The sequence below is a fragment of the Gobius niger genome (genome assembly GCF_951799975.1).
Source record: "Gobius niger genome assembly, chromosome: 21".
NCBI lineage: Eukaryota > Metazoa > Chordata > Actinopteri > Gobiiformes > Gobiidae > Gobius > Gobius niger.
Window position 1 is genome coordinate 11,940,931 of NC_136872.1, and position 20,554 is coordinate 11,961,484.

The window sequence follows — 20,554 nt, forward strand, 5'->3', positions numbered from 1 at the left end:
GAGCACTGATAGTTAAGTGGTTAAAGGAACAGGCCACCATTTTTCCATACTGAGATATGTTCTTACCTGAGCTTGTGTACCTGTCTGGTCTTTGTGAGTGCCCTCAGTCACACAAAAAGACCAAAGATGTTGAAAGCATTTGGCCTCTGCCAGTATATTCCTATAGCTCCAAACGGGGGTGAGGTTGGAAGCTACCAGGCTCTTCCACAGACACGCACAAAGACCAGACAGGTACGTATCAACTCGTCTAAGCTCAGTTAAAGGGGCTAGATGCAAGTTAGTCATTTCATGCAATTTTATGCTCACCACTGCCACCTCAGGTCATACATGTAACTGCACCTTCTATATTAAGCTCGTGCATGACGGCACTTCGGACCCGAATTAACACCTTTCTGAGTGACAGTGCAGGATTTTGGAGGCAGTTGTGGTAAATATGTCTGGGCTCATTCTACACATTAGGACATTGTTGAAACATGTCGGGGGAGGAAAATGCTTAATTTTAACATTTTTAAACTCCGTATAGTCTCTTTAAGAACATATCTCGGTATGGAAAAACAGTGGTCTGTTCCTTTAAATTGCAGGGCAGTGAAGAGTCTAATAATAACTCTAATAACTCTAATAATAACAAAACAAATCCGTAGTAACGTGACACACTTGGGTTATACATGCAGAAATTGTAAACTGTAAATCCAGTTCACAATTTCCATGGGGGGTATCTTTGAGGAGGCACATTTTAACACATCTTTGTTGACTTTGACTGTGTTGTTGATGTTGAGCGCGTCAAAAACACGATCATCGACGAAGAAAAACTAATTCTAGGAAGAAACCGTGCAAAGATAATCCTTTCTCTGGTGACTGCATCCCCCTCAGGCTGAGTAATTAAAAGAAAACCCTTCAAGAACCCACTGCATATCCAATAACCAACGGATGTGTCTCAAACAAATGTATGGATGAATCAGCTCCGGCCTGTCCTCCCCTTCAGCTCTGGGCTCCATCAGTGACGTCATGCGGTTTAACGAGAGCCAGTTCGTCATGACATTGGGAGCGTCTTGCCTTCTGAGCACTGGAGATTGTACAAAAAGGGATGTTGAAGTTTTTTCTGATTGTCACAGCTTTGAGTGATGACGAAGGAAGTCAGTGCGGCGTCGCCTTTCGTCTGAGCTCCAGAGTGAGCAGCCCCTCCTGCCGCCCCAGTGCATGCTGGGTGCCCACTTTGTGAGCCATCTCTGTGGCGGTGATGTCGATCTGGGCGTACTTAGTGGAGCACTTTCCTGCAACGACACCAGAGAAGAGCATTGATATTCCAGTGTTGATTGATTTTTAATGGATTAATGGTGTTTCATAAGTTGTGCGACAAAATGAATAAATGTCATGTAAATGTAATTTCTCTAGAAAATGTTTTACATTTACAGTATGTATTCTTTATATCAGATAGAACAGTACATTTGACAAACTGTTGAGGCGGGAACTTAAACCCAGTACTGAAGACAGCTTTGGGCCTTAGTGCAATGACACCTATGCTAACACCTTGGCCACGCCCAGGCCACTTACTATAATCCTGAAATAGGAATCTACTTTTATTGTGCCATGTCTTGTTATTGTGTTTTTGTGTCTTGATGCTCAAAAAGGTTCACATCTGAACAGCGGAAACTAAAATAAGTTAGTCTCAAATTACCAACGCTCTGGTTAGAACATAAGTGTTGATACATTCATCAGTGATGTGACGTTCATGAGCAGCTTGAATCTTTTGAACAGCTGCCGGTTCGAACAGACGTCATTTACGAAAAGAACTGCGTCTTCTTCTTTGTGTTTTTACATTTATGTTTGACCAATATATGTCCTGAACCAACACAAGAAACTGTGAAACTGCAAACATGAGAGAAAGTTGTACCAAAACACATACTGTACTGTGGCACCAGGTTAATATTTCAGGTAACAGCTGGGTCAAACCTAGTTTACTACTTTAAGTTTGGATGATATTAAACAAAACACATGCCTCTCAGGTATTAGTTCTATCATATAATGAGTTCTTACTTCATTAAGAATAAATAAAAAACAGTCTTTGAACCTGAGACACTGTCAGGGTGTGCAGTAAAATGAAATCAGTATGTTACGGAGGTGAACTTCTGACTTCTGACTTTTCTTCTCATTTGAACCACACATGTTGTTTCTGAATTCCACTTCCACTTTAAAATATTTGAAAAATTCACACAATAGAGACCTGAGTTAAGTGTAGTTTAGCTGTCAGCCCAAAGTGCGGCTGAATGACCCGTTCCCGACACATGACACTCCTGTCAGCGGCCAAACAAACCCACTGAGTTTAGGGGGAAGTGGAGCTTGCCCTTGCTGCCAAACTGACGCCTCGCTTCTGTGACCGAGCCACGGCCCAGCGCGGAAACATATGCAAATAATTCATCCGCGGATGTTAAGATTCTCCTCATGTTCTCAACACTGGCCTGAGCGCCGTGCTATTACCATAATGCAATGCCTTCCTCGTGTAGAATCAAAGTACAAGATGAGGTGCCAACGGCGCGACGCACAAAAGCCGCACGCAAATGAGAATCACTTAAAGATAATGTATGTTTCCGCCTGGTGTCGTGAGGGAAATGAGCAGCGGAGAAGATGAGGGTTCGCTGCTATCAGTGATTCAACAGCTGTGATGAGGTTGATCTTTGACCCCGCGGGGTCCAGAGAGGGGACACGCCTCCTCCCAGGTGACACTTTAATGAGAGCGCATGTCGCCGCAGACGCTGAACCACTGACTTCACTGATTAACCTCTTTCGTGATGAGCCCCTGTAATTCGGAGCGGTCTGACGCAAATGGCCGCCTCCTCTGTCAATTACAGCTCAGTGCAGGGTCTCACATGACCGAGGCGCAGCTGAGGCAAACTCTGACGGGGCAAATAATACAATCACACCCTGCAGTCGCTGTCCATCACGGAGCTGTGAAAGTCTTTCATTCTGCGCAATCAAAGAAGGAAAATGTTTTCTTTCAAAAGGTTAACATATTCTGATTGCGCTTTTATGAGCGTGTGAGATGTGGGTGTTAAATTTCTATGATTGAAGTAATTTGTGGGGCTAGAGCGCATCAAGTGAATGATAGATCTACACATTGAAGTAATGACGTCCTTGAAACACCATGAGAATGTCTCCAAAGAGTTCCCTGATGCGCTGCATATTCTATTATGTTTGGTCATGTCTTTTAATGATACTATCTCCACATGCTCTACGCACATAGCAATCATCCTGTTGTAGTAGCTACAGAGTCTCTGGCTGCGTCTCAATCCTCCAATAATACCTGCTATGTGCTGATCCTAGCTCCTGATCCTTAACCTTTCATGGTTAAGTGAATCAACTGTTACATCCCTATGCTGTTAGGAGCAGGAGCTTCAGAAGCATTTGCACAATCCATCACCAACCGCTGCTTCATGAAAAATGACATCCCCCATATAATATTGGGCTACAAAAACACTCCTACTACTGGTCCCAGACTTTAATGACTCAAACATGAACCACAACAACAATATGAAGCCACACAGGAAACACATGATGTTAAAAAGGATTAGCTCCTAATCGGTAAGATCCTTATGCTAAAGCAGGTATGATAGTTAGTATTGAGGCTCCTTCCCTAACTCCTTCCTATAACTGACAGCACCATTCGGAGGCTTCTTATCATGGCGGACGCTGACGCACATCCGGTTTGGCGTTCGACCTCTTACCGACTTACTGGTTTCGGCTTCAGCCTCTGCGTGCACAAGTGTAGTTACTCACTCTGAGCTGGCAGGTGTTGGGTGGTCCCTCGTGGCCCCGGGCCCATCTCCTGCAGCTCCAGCTCCATGTAGTTGAGCTGCTTCTTGGACGTGGGACTAACCGGGATGTTCACATACGTCACGGCTTCACTGCGGAGTCTGTCAGTCACTGCCGCTTCAGGTGGGAAAACAAAGACGCTTCCTAAATAAAAAAAGCACACACTATGTTACATCATTTGCGTGATTATTCTTTCTTTTTGTCCACTTTTATATAACTTTTCAACATCTTAAGCATCTCATTCAACATGTCATTCCTGCCCTGAAGCTCAGATTTGTACCTGACCATGGCTCTCTCCTCATCTGTCTGCAGGACAAGATGAGGAGCTAATACACCCCTCAGCTTCCATACACAGTAAAGCATTTCCTGTCAAACACAAATTATAGCCCCAGTGTTGTCTTTAAGTGCGCCATCATCCTGTGATACGTGGTTTCTACTGATAACAGGAATCCCCTGACAGCTTTGCCGTCATAAACCACACCATTTTACTCAGAGTGGAGTGGAGGACATGAAACCACCACCTCTACACCAGCTCCAACAAAGTGACCTTGAAACGAGGCACAGTCTAATCCCCGACTTTCTTTTTCCTGTAATAAGATGAGATGGTGTGCACAAATGCTTGCAACAGGAGACTAACCCTGCTTTTGGGGAAAAGCACAAACTTCTGCTGGTATCGTAAAAGTGACTCCAAACATGAGTCCCTGTAGAGGTCTTTGGTCAGAGGCCATTAGAGCCGTCTGAGTGGGACTGTCTCTGGCAGCACCTCTCACCAAAATCATCAGAGCCAAACAGCGCCTCTGGAAATGTGGGCTTTTCTACAGATTGCCAATGAATGTAACACTGGCTCTGGTCTCTGCTGCTTCCAAAACGCTGCGTGCATAAGGTATAACATTGTACCAGAACAGAAGTCGGCCCAGACTGGATTTAATTAAATGGCAGCATTTATAACTGTGTGTTCTAAACTATCAAAGGCACATCTCTTTTTAAATGGCTGAATGTGATACATTTGTGTCGTCAAAGCCACTATTCAACAACACTAGAGTTGTTGAATAGTGGCTTCAACAACACTGGAGTTTATTTTGGTGCTTTATGTTTTAGCACATCAGCAGATTGACAAGCTGAATGTCTGGCTCCGACAGTCAGAGATGAAATGCGTGTGGGTGTATCCTGAGTCTGGCGGGGCAGTTACTGTTGAAAGCTGATCTCCAGTAGTGGAACACTGTGATTGGACAGGACACTTCCTGTGCATTACGTGAATACACATCTGAGCAGGAGCCGCTGTTCATGACTGATACTCCTGCAGTCGCGTGCTGACAGCGGCTCGGACTCAGTGGAGGAGGTGTAGGTTAGACTTAGGGCGCCTTAATGTCCAAACAACCTCTGACAACTGTCCCTTTACATCAGAGCAGGTGCATCATCACATTCTTACATATCTACTGTGTGTAGGTCAGGAAACAACCGTAGCTTCGACCTTTATAAACATATCAACATTACATATTTATTCCGAAAGCATGCCGGCCTTGTATCTCTGCAAAGTGAATAAACATGTTTTTCTTTCCTTGATGGCTGAGTAACTGTGTTGTTTTATTCAACTTGTTATCCAGCTAGTCTTTGAATTTTATGTCCACAGCTTCGAGACTTATCAAAGTGCGGCTACTGCAACTTTGCTAAATCCCCTTCATTTAAGAGCTCACCTTCCGTCTCTTGGAAGAACCTCTGATGGCCACAGCTGCCCATTAGTTCATACTTGCTTTTCTCCTCTCCCTGAAAAGCCAGACGTGCATACTGATTAGGTAATTAGCACAGGAAAGCAGCCATTTTAAACACCCGTCGCATTATTTTAGGAGTTGAATTAATATTTTATAACATGAAAACCTGTAAATCTGTGAGAAAAATCTACCTCGGAATTTTTCTCCAGCGTTCGAATTTCCATGATTTCATAATCAGCTCTACGCCGCTCCTCTTTGCCCAAGGAGCGTTTGTCTGATTGGAGAATAAATACACAGAGGTAAGAAAAACAAGCACTTTTTCTCACTAATAATCGGTCTTTCTATACACTTACTGAGAAATATGTCGATGTAAATGAATTGTACACTTTTTAAAGGCAATATAAAGCTAATAAGTTTACTATATCAAAAGGAAATAGCGATCTATAAAGCCAGTTCATCAATATAAACTTGTCATCAAGGTTCTTAGAAAGGACAAAGAACAAAGAAATGTATGACATGCAAAGTCACCGTGCTTTTTTCCAGTCAGAAAAAGAAACAGGTGGATAAACAAAGCAGCCAGAATGAAGAGTGTGCATTTGCCTTCAAAGAGCTCAAAGAAAAAGATCTCGACAGAATGACGGGAAGAGGATTTATTTCCAAAAGGAGGAAATTGAAAAGAAGCTCAGAGCTGCATCCAAAGACGAGCCGTTTCGTTGGCCTTACCTTCCTTGGCCGGAGTTGAACCGTGGACCTGCCCTGTCTGTGATCCGCGGCACTGATCAATGCCTTGCTCATTGGCACCGACCGGCTCTTGGCTCGTCTTCCGCCGCGGGACAGATGGCTCGTTGGTCCTGTTTGGGAGTATCACGGGGGGAGGAGGCCGCGGGGCAGGCGAGCACTGCTCCTCTTCGCACCTCGCACAGTTCTCATACAGGACAGACGCCCGGGCGCGTTTGGATTGGCGGGTTTTGCTCCCGAAAGCGGGGCTCATGGACTCGTAGCAGCTTAATTTGTGCCCCTCTGTCTTTCTGGAGTAGCCCAGCAGATCAGCGAGGAGGCTGACCAGCTTGTCTCTTCCTGTTTTGGGCGTGAGGGAGGCTTCTCTTTTGGAAGAATGACTCTCCATCTTCCTGTTTGCTTCAGTGACACTTCGTAACAGTGACTTGTCAACATACTCACCTGCTGGATTGAAAATATGTCTAAATGTTATTCCCTTTTTTGTACTGAATGCACATCTTTTGGGGCTGCTGCTGGTTTATTCGTGGATGAAAACATGCATCAACTCCAAACGGCGTGCACTTCAACTGTGGATCAACTGTGGATCAACTGTGGATCAGACTTACCCGGCACTGGCTGTGTAGTGGCCCCACTTGGAGGAATGCATGGAGACACCTGACAGAACATGAACCGGCATTTTATAAACAGAATAGATTAAAAGCTTTCCCCATGTTTGTTTTCTAAGGAATTGAAAATGCATTTGAATAGAGTCCAGTGAGCTAATGCTGCTGGGCTTATTGCCTGGCTCTGCCATACTCTTCCCTGTTCATTCCATGCAGGGAGTTAGTCTGGTCACGGAGCAATTGGAGCAGTTTGAAGGGGCGGGCCTAACGCGCACAGATTGTCAGTGAAATAAACCAATTAGCGATTAGCGGACGTGACGACAGCTGTGTCCAATTAAACAAATATGAAGTGAATATAAACTCACGCGGAAGACGCGAGGCAAAATCCTTGACTACTTCATCCAATGATTAGTTTTGGCTAATGTTAACGTTAATTGAACTAAAAACATAGAGGTGCAGCGAGTGACGTAACCATCTCATTTCTCTGGGACGGTCGTGATTGGTTCGGCTCGGCCTTAGCCGCCAATCAACAACTTGTCTACCGTGCGTGGCCAGACCCACCTTCTTTCGTGCAGAAAGAAGGTGGGTGTGGTTTATCAGGCTACTGGGCTTATGTACACCACCAGAAGGGGGAGCCATAGTGAAAACGAGGCAGTGGCACCACACTCTCCGGGACAACACTCACTGGGCAGCAGTTTGAGTTTGAGTACTTCATAATGATTGTAATGGAGTCAGTAAATTCTGTATTGAAACTAAATGATAGCAATAATGTTTTAGCATCTCAGTACATAAAATATTCTCCATGGATTTATTTTGTGGGAACTGGTAACTTTTATGGCTGTTTTCTCAAAGTCTCTGATATTTTTCTGCCCCTGAATGAAGCCTCTAAATCAGGGGTCGACAAGTTTACTTGGTGGATGGACGATTTTATTAATTGTCAAAAGACCAAGGGCTGGAACTTCTAATTGCAGGTTAAAGGAAAGCATCACTCTCTCTCTACAAATGCCAGTGTTGTACAACATGGCCTAATGTGTGTTGTGCTAATGACTTTTAAAGGAATAGACAATAGATTACATTAACCTCTAACCCCCGCCTTAACCAAGAGCATTTTCTCCAGTCCCGCTTTACCCAAATCTAAAAGGTTACAGCCTATAGGCCAGTGTAACGCCTCATTTGAAAGCTAAGACCTACAAAACTCATCTAAATGGATCTTTTTCCTCGTGTTGTCTCTTTTCTATGTTTTTTTCGTGAGTTTTTTGTTGCATTTTCCTCACACATTTTTGTCACTTTTTTGTCACTCTTTTGTTTTGCTTGTCTTTCTAATTTCTTGCTATTTTGACAGTTATTTTTCAAGACACTTTTAGATTTCGGTAAAGCCAAACTGGAGAAAAAGTGCATTGATTCAGGTAGCAGTTAAGTATGGCGTACATCTAACACCAAAGTAAAGAGGTTAAAATGCATTTGAGGTCTGATTTGTGTAATAATATTCCTCAAAATCCTCTTGAGGGCCAGAGGTTCTATGACGAGGGCCAGTTTTGGCCCCTGGGCCTTACGTTGTGTACCTTTACCCTAAAGCAATTAAGGCGAAATCTTTAGATTCAGTGAATTAACATGTCTGATGATATTTTCGCCTTCCTTATCATTGACTGTTGTGAGGGCACTCATATGTGGCGAGGATAAAAATGCATGGCGGTTGTAGGGTCTGACACTCAAGACACAATTTCAGCTCAAAGCTGAGCTGGTCTGAAGTGCTGCATGTACGGTACAGTGGGACACGCTCGTTGATGGCGCCACTCCACATGACAATACAGCGTATCCTATTAACTTCTCAAGGAACTGAACATTATGTGAACGCTGAAGATCTGAGCCACGAAGCTTGATAACACAACTTGTACACATTTTACAATCAATTCCACTGCTGTTCTTGTTATTGTTAGGACACAAGCTCAACTCAATTTGAAATGGCTTACAACTTAACAACTAATGCATCGCTGTGTCATCTTCTTTAGACTGAAAAAAATCAGCTAAAATACATAAAGTCGCATCGAGCCTTTATACTAAATGTATTTGGACGCTCAGTGCTGACCACACAGACAGATGGCCGTGGGACTGTTGGCCGCTTTGACACCAAACACAGAGCGGCATCACTTCAGCTGCACGCGGCAAAGGTCAGACACGAGGAGTGCAGCAGATGATACACGGATGATAAAACCTACTCTCTCGGGCTAACTAAGTATGTTTGAGATCTTCTGGTAAGCTGGAAGGATGCCATGGTCCAGACAGATGGTCAATATAGCTTTACATTATCTAAAATAAAGTCTCACCTTATACCCGCCGCATGTGGAGCAGACTGTGACGATGGTTTTGGAGGCAGACGTGAGGGGTTTGCTGCAGATGTTGCAGGAGTCTGGGTGCTGGCCGTCACTAGAGGGCGCCACTGTGTTTTTCTGACCCTCCTCTGTTTTTTCAGTCACTGTCTGAGTGTCATTAGGCTCAGTCTGGTCCTGTGAGGTATTGTCCTGTCTCTCAGCCTCACTGCTCTCTGTCCCGTCCTCACTCAGGGCTGAGGGCTCACTAGCGCCCCCAGTGTCCTCCAGCAGGCTCCGCGGCGTGTCGTACAGGTACCTCAGGGAGTTGGGCACCTGGTACTGGTGTCCCGGGGCAGAGGGGCAGCTGCAGGGGCTCAGATCTTGTGTGAGGTGAGGGGGGAGGCTGAACACTGTGCCATAGTCGTCCGCGGGCTGAATGTCCAGGCTGCCAGTGTAGGAGGAGAAGCTGCCAGAGTAAGACGAGTGGCTGCCGGTGGCGATGCCGCTGTCCGAGGAGCTCTGTCGCCCGATCTCCTGCAGCTGCCGGGGCGACTTCACCGCGGGTCGGGTCGCACCTCCAGGGGTCACGGAGTGCAGCTCTGTGCTGAGAGCGGGAGACTTCGGGCTGAGCTGGGCAGAGTGTTCAGTGGGCGCCGGGTCACTCCAAATGACCAGCCGGCTGCCAATGCTGCAATCTGATTGGCTCGTGTCTGAGGTGTCGGATGAACCCGAGATACTCCGGTCATCACCTCCAGTGGACGAGACTACAGGGGCAAAAGAAAGACGTCTTTTCAAACTGTTTTCATATAAAGTCATGCTGAAGATTAACAAAAAACACTGACTTGTGCTGCTCCTGTGGGAGAGCATGCTCAGGCGCTTCTCCAGCTCCTGGGCTTCATGGTTCAACTTCTCTTCAGAGTTTGTTTGGTTCTGATTGAGATCTGTTGAAAGGAGCATTCACTGTTATAGTTAAGAGAATACCTGCACAAACAAGTTAAAGATTACTATGGCTGACAGATGTTGATCTTTGAAGCATTTTCAGCCAGCAGCGCCGCCTTGTGAATGCCTGATCCCGTCAGGAAACTAAGCGGGTTAGTGCCTGGTTAGTACCTGGATAGGAGACCAAAGGGTAATACCAGGATGCCAATGTGGGTGATTGGTTGGAGGGTTCAGCCACGCTTCTGTCAGTCCGCCACAGGGGAAAACGTGGCTACACAAGGAGCTTACCACCACCAACTCTGGGCTGAATGAAAATCCCTTTCCCTTGTGTGTGAAATGCTTTAGATAACTTGTGTCATGTGAAAAGCGTGATACAAATAAGATTCCTTTCCCTTTACTCAAAAGTCATATGTCAAATACTGAGGCACAAAGCGCAGTGAGACACCTGTGAAAAGTGCTTTGTACTATTATTACTCGGCAGCGGTGAGTGCAGCAGGTCTTTGAAACCAAGTGAAAGGGTCACGCAGAGGAACACCTTGCAGTATCTGGGCGCCACTACAGGGGTTTTAAATAGCACTGCCACACGGGACGCCTGGTACCAAGACCGTACTCCTCACAACAAGGTCATTTCAATAATCAATCTTAACAACTGGCACCAATGTCATCTGCTTTATAATTAGCATTTGAGCATTTCTATTTCTACAATCAATTTCAAAGACTCTAGTGCTAGTGGACTGCAAAATATAGCATTATATTATATAAACTAGAAGCTACAGCACAGGACTTTAATGTCAATGCCCAATAGTGTCAACAGGTACTTAACTTGTTACCACTTTGAACAATGCTTGATATATTAGTTTGTCACTTTCGATTAAATGGTTGACTATAGCTTTTCTGGCCGTTTTCGTTCTAATTTTAGGCTCAATGTGACTTTTTATGACTGTCTCTGAGCTCAAATGAAGTGATTCTGTTAAGGAGTTTCATACTTTCTAAAACACATAATTTAGTGAAGATAAAGTTGGAGGAAGAAGTCCTCTTGATGAGCAGACTTATAGCGAGCAGCGCGGCGCTACAGAGGGCCCAGGGGGAGGGGTGTTGGAATGATATGGATGAGGTTACAAACATGCTCGAAGTGATTAGCAGGCTTTGGCTCCTCCGCTTGTGTGAACGGTGACTTTGACCCTCCGCGGCCCCCTCCCCTCATGCCCCTTGCTATTTATTCGACTACAGGCTACAATAATAGGGCCGTGAGCTCAGCGTGTGATTGGACGCGGCAATGTGTGGAAACCAGTATAGCCACCTCCACAGCACAAGTCCGCCGCCCGAGCTACGCACCCGTCCAAGCCGCTGAACGGGTGAGAAAAATCGTTATAAGTGCTAGCGTGGGGAGAAGTGGTGTTAAAGTGGACAGCAGGCGGACGGATAATTAAAACGGTTTTGGTTACATTCAGAGGTTACTGAATACAAACTATCCTCCCTCCAAAACTTCCATCAAACAATTAAGCGATTGGGTACTTATAGTTTCATATATTGGGTTAGGGTTTGGGTTAAAAAGCACTGTACCCCCTCTTTAACCTCTTAAACCCCGCCTTTATGTCACTCTTTTGTTGTGTTTTCATCCTTGCTATTTTGACACCTTTTTCAAGAAGCTTTTAGATTTTGGTAACGCCAGACTGGAGAAAATGTGCCCAGTTCAGGTGAAGGTTACTGTGACAAGTGAATATCTCAGCTGTGAGATCAGTCAAGTCTTACTAGGGATGAATATCGTTAAGGATTTATCAATACTACAACTCTTATCGATATTCCTTATCGAGCCGGTACTTTAACTGTACTCTTATCGGTACATTAAAAGGAAAAAACGTTAGATAGGCTACTGTATACGTAGGCATTAATCCTTGGCCTATATACATTTTTTATTACATTTTATTTTCAGTTTGTGCATACACTTAACATATGGTAGTTAGAATACTTTGCTTCCTTTACTATTTTTTTTTAATCATTATTATAATCTAGTAAATCAAGGCTGTTAGTTAGATTTGGCTGTAGCTCCAAATGAGTCCAAATACAAAAACTTAGTGCAGTAAACTAATGAAGACTCGAGCTACAGCCTGTTTTCTGCCTCTCCAGCAAAAATAGACTCCACCCGAAACTGTTTAGCTTGGGTATTTGTGAATTTAGAAAAGTGCGCGTGGCTCGTCCGTTTGTTCAGTACGAACAATACGAGCGCGAAGAGAGACCTTTTAGTGATTATTTGAGCGTGTGTGATTAGCGCAGTAATGCAGCGGCCCCATTAAGAAAACCATTACACTTACCAAGACACTTCACCCACATTGCCCCCAGTGTCTGCGTACATTGGTGTATGAATGAGAGTATGAATGGGTGAGTGGATCCTTGCTGTAAAGCGCTTTGAGTGCCTAATGTAGGTGGAATAGCGCTATATAAGTTGAGACCATTTACCATTTACCATTAAGGCCGGAGCTTGTCGGCACACGTGGGCCCGGGGCAGTTATAATACCGGGGTTCGTCACCCATCCCTAAGTCTAAACTTCACAACGTTCATTGTGTCTACTCGTGTTACAGCATCACTTTTTGGGTTCATTTTGTCAGTCAAAGGGTTAGAGATGTTGAAATCCTGACACGTCACCGCACGCCGGTGATACCTCTGATGACGGCCTGCAGTTGGCGGCTGAAACATGTAAAGGTAAAAGATTTCAACATCTCTAACCCTAGTGTCTGACAAAATGAACCCAAAAAGTGATACCATCCCTAAGTCTTACCATATAAAATCTGTGTATCTGTGCAAGCATCTGTGTGAATGTATTTGTAAACTTTATTGTCCCCAAAGGGAAATGTATCCAGTAAGTAAGGAGCTGTAGGCGGCCGCGGTGCTCGTTTCGCGATGAGGTGGAGAAAGCAAAGTATTTGGAGGGATATTTGTTAACTATTGATTTGGCACAGGCCCTCTATAATGACGCGGGAGAAGTTAAAATAAAACTCCATTAAATGTCCTGCCAAACCTTATTATGTAACAGCTTTTACATGATTGAAATGTCGGTGGATGATGCTGCGGCTATTAAACTTATTTTCAGCTGCAAATTGGGCACATGCTGCCAGTCTGCGCCCTGACAGGACAAAGAGGGCGGACAGGGCCAAGCTGAGCCTCATTATTTAGATCGTCCAGACAACGATCTACTACAAGAAGTGAACACACAACAAAAACATGCTGTATTTGGGTAAATTTTTGGTTTACAATATTGAAAAGTATGTGATATGTATAATTACAAGGGTTCATTTATTATTCATTCAGCCCAGAATACATTTTTTCGAAGGGCATTGATTCAGGGACAATAAAGCCTACAAACAAACACATACATTATTTTGCAGCCCCATTGGCCGTCGCCAAATTGAAATCATTAATTTGTTCCATACAGGTGCAGGTAGTGAAAGTGACCCAAAAGGCTTATTATGAGCTGAGCACCTAAGTCAGAGTGAGGACGCGCGACTGAAATTGCTCCCAAGGATTACCCAATTACACAAAACAGCTGTCACTCACAATTTAGGAGCACGAAAGCGCATAAACCCTCTGACTCATTCGGCCTAAAATGGGCTGATTCCCGGGAAGCCAGCCGATTGTGAACAAGACATCCCAGGAGAAACAGAAAACAGAATTTGGTTCGTTTGAGCAGGACGAGTGTGAGCCTAAAAGTTGTTCGCTATAAACCTGCCGGCTCTCAGCTGTTCCCTCGCCAAAATCCCGCTACATGATGTACAAATGTGTGGAGGTACAGACCTGGAAGAACTGGCTTGAGTCCAAAAGGACCTCTGGTGGGAGAGATGCCCCGGACCACGCAGTCGAACAGGAAACTGATCTGCTCGCTCTCCCCAGACGCGAGCAGAAACACTCCGGCCCCTGAAAAGAAAAAAATACAGGCGTGATCTAAGATGAGATGTTTAAATAGATCGGAGCGCATTCACTGAACAGCTCGATTTTAACACATTATTAAGTTACCTAGTGATGATTTTATGATTAGATTATCAACCAGAAAGCTAGATCTGAGTTACAGATACAAGATTATGCCCTCTGAATGACACAGCTCATCTTTCTCTTTATCTATTTGAGACTGATAACAGACTGAGGACCTTCACGGAGCAATAATTAGCTTCATTGTTATGCCTTCTGCTCGTTTAACACATCCTTCTTCTTGTCTTCTTAACATTCCTGCCCTGTGAAGAGCAGAGGTCACACTCTCCTGAGATCTCCTGAACCTCAGTCAATTGCAGCAATAAAAAAAAAAACACGTAGCGTCCCTCTGTGTCAAGTCCTGCCCTCGATCATGTTCCCCACTGCCCCGGTCGCGGCTGGGGTCACCGGTGTCCAGCGCTGGCACAGGATCGAACCTATTGATGTGTCGTCTATGCAGCGAGACCGTGAGGTTAAATAATTCACTCATGGTGCAAAAATCTAGTATTAGTTTTTAGGGAATGCTTGAGAGGGTTTGGTCAGCAGGTGTCAAAGCATCAGGTGCACGGCCCAAAGCAAAAGGACCAAGTACCCCCCCCCCCCAGAGAGCCGCAGAACAGGTGGCGAGCTACGCTGTTTGTCTGAGCAGAAAACAAACAGCGATTCCTTCTGCTGTCTCCAGCTTTATTGGAGCTGCAGACAGGCGCACGGTAAGTGGGAAGTGTAAGGACAAATCTTCTTTCCTTTGCACATTTATGCAAGCAAGATAAAATGCAGATTCCTATGAGAAGACTGGAGACGAAGATTGTAATTGGTTATCTCCACCTTAGAGACACTATACAGGCAAAACAGATCAACATTTACTTAACATTGACATCTGGAGTGAACACTAAGAGCTGCATTTTAATTATTTTTGTTAATGATGGGTTGTCAAGACAACGCAATGCATCCTTTGTTATCTACACATTTCCAGACTGTGTGGAGTGTCTATGTTCTCTCCTCTGTCGGGTTGGGTTCTCTCTGGGCATGCCACTTTCCACGACTGACCCCCAACATGAGCACAGTACTAATTGGTAATCATGGCCAAGATGCTGCCTCAAAATCTGCTCTTAGCAGGTTGCCCTGAGGCACTGGTTGAAGGTCAATTGAATAGTACCAATTTTTCCAACAGGGACCATAAAGTCTGCAGCCTCAAAATACAAACTCAGTGCCAGTGTGTGGCAGTAGCAGTACATATTTCAGAAAGAAACACTGTGCGAGTCCTGTGCCAGTCATCATTGGAACCTATTCAAAAAGACCAAAAAATAGTAAAAAAAGAAGGCACTGATGCCCAGCTGCGGGACAGCTGTTAGACTATGTTCATTAGTCGCCTCGTAAAAGTTTATACAGATTATCTGCCACGAGGACAATTGACAATGCTATACCACCACCACCACTGCACCATCGTCTAAAAATGTATAACAGCGGCTTTTCTCTGCTATTAGGGGTCCATATGACACCAGATGCTGGACGTAAAAGCAGGTCGAGGAGTTGGAAATGGGAGCGGCCCTAAAACTCCTAATGACTAATGAAAATGGAGTTTGATACAGTGTAATAAACTGAACAGACACTCCATTAGACTTCAAAACAGATTCAAATATTCAAACAGCTGCTGCTAAATGACTTGTATTCTTCGCTTGCTCCTAATAAATCACTCTCGTTCTTCAGACAGGCATTAATTATTCATGACTGGAGCGGATTGTTGGTGTTGAGCCTTTAGTCGTTCAGAACTCATCATCACGGAGCTGCTGGGGGACAGTGCGCCGACTTTAGGACCAAAATGGACCTGTGTAAGTATGGTATTTCAACAAAACAAACAAAATAAGTGACAGCTGTTCAAATTAGTAAATTAGGTTAGATTTTATTATTCAGTATGTTTTAATGAGTTGTATGTGGTCATCTTAAATTTCTTGTTCTGTTTATTTAATTTTTCCACATTTTCGTTATGGCCGTCTGCTTCACTCTCCCATAGGCACAGTAACATTATTTTACTGGGACAGTCTGTTCTGAGCTTCTCTTTCACAAAAGGCCCCAAACCACGAGTGATTCATTTCTCGGGCAGTCATTGTAATATTTAATGTTTTTGAGTACGGCACAAAAGCTGAGCTCCCACTCACGTCGTACAGCCTAATGAGTATCTGAAGTCGGGATTGTGTGATCAGAACTGCTCTGAATTCCCTCTTAATACATGAGTTAACTAATGGGGATTTTGAAATGTAAAACACTCAAGTACGCATTCACGGTAAAGTTTTCTAAGGCAGTGGAGTCAATGTATTTACCGGTAGAGTGGCCCAGGTGTTAGAGCGTTGTTTCGCCTCGCTTTTCTTTACTCTATAAAGCAGAACTAAGTAACTCATGCCCCTAGAGGCCATAAGCACCACTGCAGGTGCCGCAGCTTGTTGTGGTTTTTTACTCATTAATTGTGCTTGAGAGTAAATACTACACTGACAGAAAAGACAAAGGGAGAGAGGGATATTGTACTTCCAATTAGACAATGGAGATAATTTTTTTCACTCAAACCTGGCTGTAAATACTGTTTAAGTGGCGCTAGCCCACAGCTAGCTTTGCCCATTAGCCTGTTAGCTTCTTCTTCGTGATTCCATTAGTGTGTATTGGTGCTCTGGGTCTGGTCAGAGTGTCACACCAGGAGGAGATGAAAGACCCCCAATCACCCTATTAACACTTGTATTACAAAGGGACTACGAAAAGGATTTACTATGGTAAACAAGTTACTAAGTACTGCTTTAATATTGTTTTTTATTACTGTGCAGTTTCATGCTATGTTCTTACAACAAACATGACATTGGATTTTTGATGTTCAATCCCAATCTCTACTACGAGCAAGAGAAGCGCCTCCTTTCCTTGATAACTACATATGTATTAGTTATAAAATAAATAAATAAATAGTAAACATTCATAAATGTATAGTACCAAGGCTAACATGTCCAAACATGTTTGAAAATCTCTAAATAAAGTAGGCACAAGACCGCATGTTTAACTTACAGTATCCGCATCTGGTGCCTCCCTCGAACACGAACCCATTGGGGACTGGTCCGTAGCGGCGCAGGTCTGGGAGATTCCAGTGGCCGATGATCACAGGCGGGACGTCCCGTGCCAGAGCCAGCAGGTTGTTGCAAAGGTGAAGAGTAGCAGGTCCAGTCTCCAGCTTGGTCCCGGGTAAAACGGCCACACAGAATCTATGGACTGAGTGGACAGAGAAGGTATTACATTTACACATTTCACACGGATTGTGGACACTGATTTTGGTAGAGAGGGTTTCATTTTGGCTCCTTTCCTATATTTCAAAGCTCTTCCTCATGCAACTTTATGTGGGTTTGGATTGGCACAAAGAGAACTCATCAGTGACCTCATTGTGGCCAAACTATGAAAAGGCAGAGTTGTGGCCCAGAACTGGATTACCTTATTTTTTAGCTGATAAGTCAAAAGTAACACTGTCTAGTCAGCAATAATAGCTGAACTGGGATGATGATGATGAAGAGGCTGGTTGTGACGATGCCAAGTTTTATGATTGATGGTGATAACTAGTAATGTTTAATTAATGTAGCATTAAATTATGTTGTAAAGTGCAGGCCTGCGAGAGGAGTAAAATTATATATAGTGTTACAAATTGTTCGCAGAAATGAGTCAGACAAGCAGCTGCACACAGCTGTGGGGAAATCCCTGAGCTGCGACTGAATCAAGCACAATGCAACCACTTCTTCATCTTCAACTCTGGTTTGGGGCTGGTGAAAATGAGCAGGTTCAATATCTGCCAAAATTGTGCTGGGAACGAATATATTTGATTGTGATTTGCTTGAGATTTTTTAGGCTTTATCAGACAGGGTTTTAACATTGTCAGGAGATATATAGGCTCCTGCCCTCTATCTATGATAACGCCGTCAAACTAAACCAATTGTCTTGAGGTAACTTGGCCGCAACCGTCACAGATCTGACCCAAACCAGGTGAAACTATTGAGAGGCTGCGGTGAGGAAAAGTCTGCCATCTGTGCCTTGTCATCACTCAGTTGTAACGAGATTTATTTAGTGTGACGAAGCACAATAACAGCCGAGCAGACAGTGGCAGGTGACATTTCTACTGTTGGCCCCGCTCCTCTGCGTTCATAGGCCACACACAAACACAAAGACTGAAGGGCCTTTTAAGCACAGGAGGATGCTTAAGTAAGGAGCCCAAGGAGAGAGAAAAACAGTGCAGTGTGTCGTTTAGCCAGTGGCCTTTTGTGCTCCAAATGCCCTGTCAGGACATCATTACTGTCACATTTGGATGGACCCACACCACCAACTAAGCCCCAGATACTCTATATTAATCCAAAACAAAGTCCAAATAAATACGGTGTTGATTCCACACTTTGAGCATTACAAAGTACCATATCTGCTGCAAAAATTAACGCATATTTCGGTGGTTAGTATCGTTCTGCAAAAGGTCCTGGTTTTCACTATGCAATTTGTTACATGTATAATGACAAATACTTTACTCTTCAAGTGTGTGGAATTCCCTAATCTTGATTGTACATGCAGCGTTTACCAACATGTTATTAGGAAAGCATAAACCTCCATTGAATGAAATTAGAGACATGAGAGGAGCCTGTGTGTGAGTGACTTGCCTTCCCCCAGGCTGTATCTGAGCCGGGCCTCCCAGCCCAGCAGAGCCTCCTTGGTGTCGAAGCCCAGCAGAGCGCACTGGTTCAGGCAGAGGATGGTCAGAGTAAACGCTACTCCCTCGAAACACTGTCCCGTCTCCACACCACAGATCTCCTCCAGGGTCACACTGGCCCTCTCTCTGTTGCCCTGGGCCCGCTCAGACCTATCTTTATAGACCAGTAGCACCAAGCAATCTGTGGAACCAGGACACAAGGTCACATTACACACGTACATACTGTAAATGCCCCAATGAGCAATACCAATCTCCACTAGCAAACACGTTCATAGGTTTATTGGCATGCAGCAGTGGAGGTTGCACAATCTCTACACACAGTCGCTGAAAGATGAGTCCTATACAGCTGCAGCCTCTGGATCTGTGTGAATATGTGAAACCAGAACGCATTGAGAGAGAGAGAGCACGTAAATGTTGAGGTATGACTGTAAATTGAATGTATTATTTTGAAGTCTACTTGAAGTATAGTGTCTGAACCTTCAGACCTTTACCACTTTTGGCAACATTCAGTGTCAACTGACCACACAGGAGTGAGCGCGCTCATCTCTCCTTCCCTCTTAATGCGCATAGCTGGGGCATGAGCACAGACAGCTGCGATAACAGCGACATCAAAGATGCAGGATCACAGCGTAGGTCTAACCTGTGAGGTATGTGGACCTCAACAAAAACCTCCCCACTGCAGCATAAACTTACAGAGGTCAGAACGTGTTTTCTACCGCACTGGCATTTGGCTCAGACAAAAAACATCCCGCTCTTTTTAGCACTATTACAAGACAACCGTCACAGTGACTTCAGAGACAGGCCCCATACACAAAACTATCTCATTCAAATCAAAGGCTCACAAATAAGGGCTGGTGCATGAAAACATTAGCTCCTTGAACGTGACGCAGCGTACGTGCGCACTTGTTTACGCACGGAGAGCAAGTCTGGCACGTGTGCGACAGACTTTATAAAACTGTAACTAAAGTTGCACGGAACAAGGGCAGAACAAAGACCAAGGTCTTACCTGCTACAGGCGATGGTTTGCGAAGGACGATCCACCTAGTTTTCCACTGGAAGAAACAGAACCGCAAACCTTTTACACTCGCACGCACAAGTATTTATTCCAAATACAAGAACATTTCTGTTCTGGATAAGAACCTTTTTCCCGTCTCTGAGTCTGGCGTATCCCTCCACGACCACAGTATCCGTCATCTTCAGTCATGGTTCCTGACAGCTGCAAAGGCGCTGCCTGACTGAGGGGTCACTTTCAAAATAGCTGCGCTCTGGTTCACGAGGCGCAAACTCGCCCCAGCGCGGCACATGGAAAATGGCATGACAGGCAGTTTGTTTGTCTGTCCCATAGACTGTCCACCCACTAACCGTCACAACGCCACCTGGGCCGTCCCAGACATGGTCCCAGACCACCTGCCGCTGCTGGGAACAACATGGGCTCAGCCAATCACAGTGAAGCCTACTCGGCCATAACCAAACCATATTTTGCAGGAGTAGCTACCCTACAAAAAGTACTACACATGTCGAAGACAGAAAATTCACTTGACCCCCCTTTTCCACTCATTTGTTTTGATTTGAAAAAGAAATTAATATATTCACTAATTAAAAGAAAATAAATTAACATATTCACTAATTTAACGAAAATAAATTCATATATTCACAAATTAAAAGAAAATAAATTCATATATTCACTAATTACTAAATCCAGCTACTTCACTTTATTTATCTTTGTACATACAGTAATTAGTCTCTAGTCATAAGTCAAACTTTATTTTTCACAGTAT

The 20,554-nt window shown here is 44.3% G+C and overlaps 1 protein-coding gene across 1 annotated transcript; it reads right to left on the reverse strand.

Annotated features, from left to right (window-relative positions):
* Nucleotides 1-766: 766 nt before the first annotated feature.
* On the reverse strand, nucleotides 767-20,099 carry dok7a (docking protein 7a). Its single transcript, XM_079580356.1, has 13 exons — nucleotides 19,917-20,099; nucleotides 19,783-19,828; nucleotides 18,727-18,957; nucleotides 17,108-17,308; nucleotides 13,895-14,014; nucleotides 10,008-10,106; nucleotides 9,181-9,929; nucleotides 6,860-6,908; nucleotides 6,240-6,695; nucleotides 5,708-5,790; nucleotides 5,502-5,571; nucleotides 3,772-3,951; nucleotides 767-1,271 (listed from the first exon to the last, which is right to left on the reverse strand). The coding sequence occupies exons 1-13, from the start codon at nucleotides 19,968-19,970 to the stop codon at nucleotides 1,135-1,137; spliced, it is 2,475 nt and encodes an 824-aa protein (XP_079436482.1). The 5' UTR covers nucleotides 19,971-20,099; the 3' UTR covers nucleotides 767-1,134.
* Nucleotides 20,100-20,554: the final 455 nt, after the last annotated feature.

Coding starts and splice junctions, on each gene's coding strand:
- dok7a (XM_079580356.1), bottom strand. CDS start 19,970: ATGACGGATACTGTGGTCGTGGAGGGATACGCCAGACTCAGAGACGGG. Junction 6,696..6,859: donor CACTACACAGCCAGTGCCGG/GTAAGTCTGATC, acceptor TCAATCCAGCAG/GTGAGTATGTTGACAAGTCA. Junction 5,572..5,707: donor CGCTGGAGAAAAATTCCGAG/GTAGATTTTTCT, acceptor CTGGCTTTTCAG/GGAGAGGAGAAAAGCAAGTA.